The sequence below is a fragment of the Vicia villosa genome, linkage group LG4 (genome assembly GCF_029867415.1).
Source record: "Vicia villosa cultivar HV-30 ecotype Madison, WI linkage group LG4, Vvil1.0, whole genome shotgun sequence".
NCBI classification, from domain to species: Eukaryota; Viridiplantae; Streptophyta; class Magnoliopsida; order Fabales; family Fabaceae; genus Vicia; species Vicia villosa.
In genome coordinates, this window is record NC_081183.1 from 172,070,100 (window position 1) to 172,076,099 (window position 6,000).

Here is a 6,000-nt window from a genome sequence, read left to right on the forward strand (position 1 = left end):
GGAGATAAGAAATTGTCCGAAATTGGTACGACAAAATACACCAAAATAAAATAGGAAAGGGAAGAATTGTCTATATGTTTATGGGATAATGGGATATCAATATACATAGAGAAGCCTGAATAATGAACAACCGCAAAAAGGAAAGCAAATAGAAGGTGTATGTGCTATTTTCACACCTTCTATTATTTCACATAATCTAGTTGTACTGCATTGCAGTATACATGAAATAATAGAAGGTGTGAAAATAGCACATATATTTGGATTCAGGAGAAAGTGCGATTAGGACATGGAAGCATGGATGAAATTCCATATGATTCACAAACATTGGAGTCCTGGTAATGACCTTCTCATAGTTGGTTGACAGTTAGAGTCCTGGCAACTTCTTTCTCATAAACAGGGAATATATCCAATTTCATATGCTTCGTACCACTATGTATAACAAGATTATGTGCCAAGAAAAGGTGCTGAGGATAGCAGTGTGTGTGACAAGCATCATACATGAAATTTGAATTTATGTGAGCTGCGTCTGAATTCACATTACTTCTGAAGTGGTGATGGCTAGACATCAATATTCTAATTTCGTGGTGGATTGAGTAACTAGTATTTTATTTCTGAACCACCATGAGATAAAATTGGAAGCCAAAAGAAATGCCAACTGCCAAGATAGACCTATGATGATCTGGCCTTGAGGCCCTGTATGCATTACTTTTGAAGTGGTGTTGGCTAGACATCAATATTCAAATTTTGGATCCTTTGAACCATCTGGCATGGTTGTCACTTTTCAGAATCATGTGATAACTCCTGAGATCGTACGATTTTACGCCCCTGCAACTGTTCTCTAAGTTGGAGCCAGCAGCGAAACTAGGCCATTTTTATTCAGGGGGGCATAATGTACAACTGAAGTAAATAATAAAAATTTGATACTAATATAGCAATTTGTTTGATAGTGCAATGAAAAGTGCACAAATCATTTTGTGTATATAGATGGGTTGGATTCCCGTTATTGACATTTTTTTAAATAAGCAGGGGAAGAGCGCTAGAACATAGGATCCGCGCGATCGGACTCCTACCATTGACCCGTTTCACACCTGTTTTTAATCTGTCACTTAGACACTTGTTTCCGACCCGTTCTGGCCAATTTTGGCCAGAATTTCCTTGGAATATGAAAGCTGTGCCGTAACGGTTAGGGTTTTGGCATTTATAGCCTTTTAATTGAGCACAAAAGTTTCCAATGTCTAGTTTTCAAGTTCCAAATGCTCAATTAAAACACAAATAAAAGACAATAAATTCAAATAATTCCTTCCATTCTTCTCATCTCTAACCATTCCATCTATATCTGCACATCCTCTTTTTTCCTCACAAAACAGAGCCTTTCCATTAGTTTTTTAGACTTGATAAATGATATTTTTTAGACAATATTTGAGTTGAGATGATATTTTTAAATTACGTTTTCTGGATCATGTTTGAGGCAATTCTGCTTTTAAAATGCTGTTACAGGAAACTATGTTTGAAAAATTTATGTTTTTTTAGATAAATGTTTGCTACCTGTGATTAAATTAATGAAAATTTGATGTTGAGATATTTTTCCTATTATTTCTATAATTTTGTCTATATGGTGACATCTTACTATCTTTGTTACGATCTTCCAATATATGGTGACATCTTACTATCTTTATTACGATCTTCAGATTTACGCTCTTTCTAAACCTAAATGATCTTTAGTGGGATCCCGATTTTGACAACCATGCCACCTGCTATAATTTTAATTATATATATATATATATATATATATATATATATATATATATATATATATATATATATATATATATATATATATATATATATATATATATATATATATATATATATATATATATATATATATATAGAGAGAGAGAGAGAGAGAGAGAGAGAGAGAGAAGATCATTGCCTGAATTTGTTAATTTTGATAGTTCTACAATTCTATCAATAGTTGCCTCACAAATCATCTCTGAAGAAAAAACAGCACCAGCAGTAATCCCTTGAGATGAAGGCCTGTAGCAAGGAGCCAGTACCAGTACCCGTCTCCACCAATCAGGTGAAGGTGTGGTACGCAGAGCATGCCTGATGCAACGTACAGCTCTCTCCCAGTCCAAACTTCCCTTCTGAATAGAGGTTGTAATATCCTACATACAACATTATGAGACAAAATTATCAATTTGGGACCGATTATGATCAAACTAAAATGGAATAAGACAGCAACATTAAAAGAAAAACTTATCAACTTCTGGCCAATTATGATCAAACTAAAATAGAAAAAGACGGCAGAATACTAAATCTAAATAATAGGTGGCAGTCAAATTGGAGAAATCAATAAATATGAGAAAATTAATGGACTTTCCATTAAATCAATCATATGGATAGATATATTCAATGATAATAATGAAATACACAGTGACGAAATGCCATGCCACTAATATTCTATCTGTAAGGTAGATCTAGATGAAGCCAGAAAAACAGTACATATTTTACATACATATACATATATGTTGTGAAAATGAAAACATGGCCATCATATTAACTTCTTGATGTCCAGATGCGAAGCAAACAGGGTAATTAGATTAACTAAATCAATCCTTTTTATAAACAGTTCTGAACAGCTACAACAAATGGACTGCATAAACTATTAATAACTCAAACTAAATCTATCAGGATTATGAAAGCTATTCCCTCCCTACTTCAAACAATTTTCCAGTCAGCTTTTTATTTGGCGTGCTATGAAGACTTGGTTGATCTCCTGGACTTGGCCAACTATTTTGCCTAACTTTCATAGCAAAAATCTTAGTAGAGTTGATACTAAGACAGACGTCTTTTTTTTTTTAACAAGGGACTAAAAAAAGGTGTTGTAAGTATCTTGTTTACTGAAAATAAGATAGTATTCGAGCATTCAAGTACAGTCTCGTTCATTAATATGAGTTTCTTGAAATAGAAATGAGATTATTCACCTCTCCTTGCAATGGTTCTCCGAGTACACTTAAATATGAGAGTGGTGATAATCGCAGGTGCGCTACTGCTTCGTTTGAAATAGTAGGTGTGGTCTGGTTTAGGATCCGATGAGTCCCAAATGAAGGGCAATGAAGATGCTGATCTAACATTTGCATGTGCAGAGCCATCATGTCTCGTCTCCTGTGGATCTCCAAGATAAGTGTAAATAATGCTTCATCATCAGGTATATTTTCTATGAATTGAAAATCACTACGTAATAATTCATAAAAGGGAACCCGACACTTTCCCTCATCAACTAAAAGCCAGATCACATCCAAGCAACTATGTAGCCAGGCCATTCCGGTTTTGTCAAGTCTCCATGACTTTAGAATAACAGATTCATCAACTCCATGCTGTCTCTGGTCCCAATTCACCAGCCAATTGAGCATATGGTTGAAGATCCCAGCATATGTCACAGGTTTTAAACTGAACTCCAGACCAGTTAAAATGATTTTGCAACATAGCTGGCGAAGGCTACTGTTACTGATATCATTATTTTCAACAGACGGGCCGCCTCTTGGTTTAGACTGTAATCCACTCGTGGAAATATCAGATGATTTTACAGGAGATAGAGCTGCACCAGATAACGGCTCGATCGATGACTGTGCAGGGGAGCCAATAGTATGAACAGAATTCAATGGAGATGCAGGATTTGAAGACTGAAAATTAGAAGAATTAGTAATTGTGTTTGGAGGAGGCAGCATTCCCGACTGTGATAAGCTAGAAGAGGTAACTGTTGACACTGCTTGACTCATTTGACCAACCGGTAATTCTGCCGAAGAAACTGAAGAAAGAAGGGATGGAAGAAAGGTGTCCCAGTTAATGCACCCAATACCGCTCAAGCTTTGCAAAATAAAAATAAGAAAGTCTGATCGTGATCCATGACCACTACACTGTGCAACCAATGGTATAAGAACAGCTTCAACCACAAAACGTAATTGCTCATGGTCCTGAAAGTAAAATGTACCAGTTACATAAATAAATACAACAAGACAACATGAAGTATAAAGAGTGTCCATAATTAACCACTAGATATGATCATAGACTTTCAAAATATTACGTCAGCAGCTACAATTTTGAAGACTAAGTCTTTGTTTGTATTCACAGTTTTATTGAGCTATATCATATATATTAAACTATGTGTTATCATATAAATATATAAGATATTTCTATATCAAAAGATAAAACCAAATCAGATTGTTTTCCATATAAGCTATGCTAATGAAAATGAGTTGAAAACAATTTATGGACATTTTGTTAATTGTTTTCTCGAATAAGTCTCTGTCATACCTTTAAGTTAGTAGTAACTTCAAATAAGTCAATCCAAATGGAAAATGATGATTCTCTCACATAAATAAAATTTCTTTAACAAGTTTTTCACATCACTTAAGACAAAACTTGGAGTGAACAACAGAAGGAATATCTGAAACACGAATAAGTCTCTCTCATATGTTTTACATTAGTCAGTAACTTCAAATAAGTCAATCTAAACGGGAAATGATGATTCTCTCACATAACTAAAATACATTTAACAAGAAGGAATATTTGAAATTCAGAACTCACCGGAAACTGGCTCTGAAGTTGCTCGAAATCTAAAATGAATTGCTCATTCGGCGGCGGAAGGTCTCTGTTAATAGCATGCACGCGTTTTTGCGTTTTGTTCCTGAAATTGATTTTTATCGAACGTTCACAAACAAACTTAACAAGCTAAATTACATAAAAATCAAACACTAAATTAAAAAAACCTATCAAATTTCATCAACTACTGAACCTAATCAGACGATTAACGAATTTGAACGTTGCAAAAACAAACGCCAAATTGCTACAGTGAATGAACTTACGGTGGTTCACGGAGTGAGTCATCGGGTTTGTTACGACTGTTTCGCTGAAAAATGAAAAGGAAATGAGGAAGAAGGAAATTGAGTGGAAAGAAAAGTAAAAGAAAGAAAGGGAACGAAAGAAACTTACTCCAAGTCCTAAGTAGAGAGTAAAGAGATCGAGAATCGGAACTCGAGCAGGGTGAAATTGGACAGAGCGCGACGGTGGTGGTGGTGGTGGTGTTGTTAGTGATCGCTGATTCTGAGATTGATCCATTTTTACGGTTTCATTCAATTTTTGGGGGTTTGTTATTGCAGTGTTGGGTTCTGTTGTGAGTTATTTCTCGGTACTGGCTTTGGAGTGTGTTTGGAGAAGAAGAAAACGTGGGAAGTCAAGTTCAGATATATACACTGAATGGGTCGGGTTGGTGGGTTCGGTGAATCCAACTTGTTAATACTAAGAGTGATGAATTTAATTATAGTTAATTATAGACATTTCAGTTAATTATTCGGAAATTTTAAATAAGTTTGTATGTGCGGTCTAGGGTGAACCAGCAAGGGATAGCCGTTGGATTGTACTTTTTACTATTGGTTATGATGAATCATTTCACACCGAATTATATTTTCTTTTCTCTACTCTTCATCGTGCAAACCCAATAAAGATGTTGGGATTTTCTTCCAAACAAACATTAAAAGTTTCAAAGCAAATAAATTACAACATGCCAATTAAAACATTCACAAAACCCCTTAAATGTCAAAACTTTTATTAGTAATTATAATGATATAACTGATTTGATTTGGTCACTTGAAAATGGGTTAACAGTCTTTTGACAAAGCCATAAGTGACAGTAAAGTAAAATATGTGTGATGAGGAAAGGTTATTAAAGTGTTGATATGAAGATGTAATCAATTTTGGAGTTCTGACATTTTCTTATTTAATTGTTTTTTTTTTCATTATTTTACCTATTGTATCCTTAATTTTTGTAGAAATTTAAGGTTGTTTTCATCACCAATTTTTTAGTCCAAATAAAATTGAAGATTTGATGAAGAAGAAAAATTACAAGTAGAGACACGGATGGCTGCACTAATCTTTTGCAATTTGAAAATTATCTAAGATGATGAAATTAGAAGGACTGGTTCGATAAGTATTTTTTTA

The 6,000-nt window shown here is 34.4% G+C and overlaps 1 protein-coding gene across 1 annotated transcript in view; it reads right to left on the reverse strand.

The window, feature by feature from the left end:
- The window catches only part of LOC131595936 (mediator of RNA polymerase II transcription subunit 23), a 28,523-nt gene extending 23,259 nt beyond the window's left edge, over positions 1-5,264 (reverse strand). Inside the window, exons 1-5 of the mRNA XM_058868473.1 lie at positions 4,996-5,264; positions 4,869-4,912; positions 4,591-4,690; positions 2,988-3,977; positions 1,934-2,168 (exon numbers count right to left, since the gene is read on the reverse strand). Of these exons, the coding sequence (XP_058724456.1) occupies positions 1,934-2,168; positions 2,988-3,977; positions 4,591-4,690; positions 4,869-4,912; positions 4,996-5,121 (1,495 nt within the window). The 5' untranslated portion in view covers positions 5,122-5,264. The remainder of the gene's footprint in view (positions 1-1,933; positions 2,169-2,987; positions 3,978-4,590; positions 4,691-4,868; positions 4,913-4,995) is intronic.
- Positions 5,265-6,000: the final 736 nt, after the last annotated feature.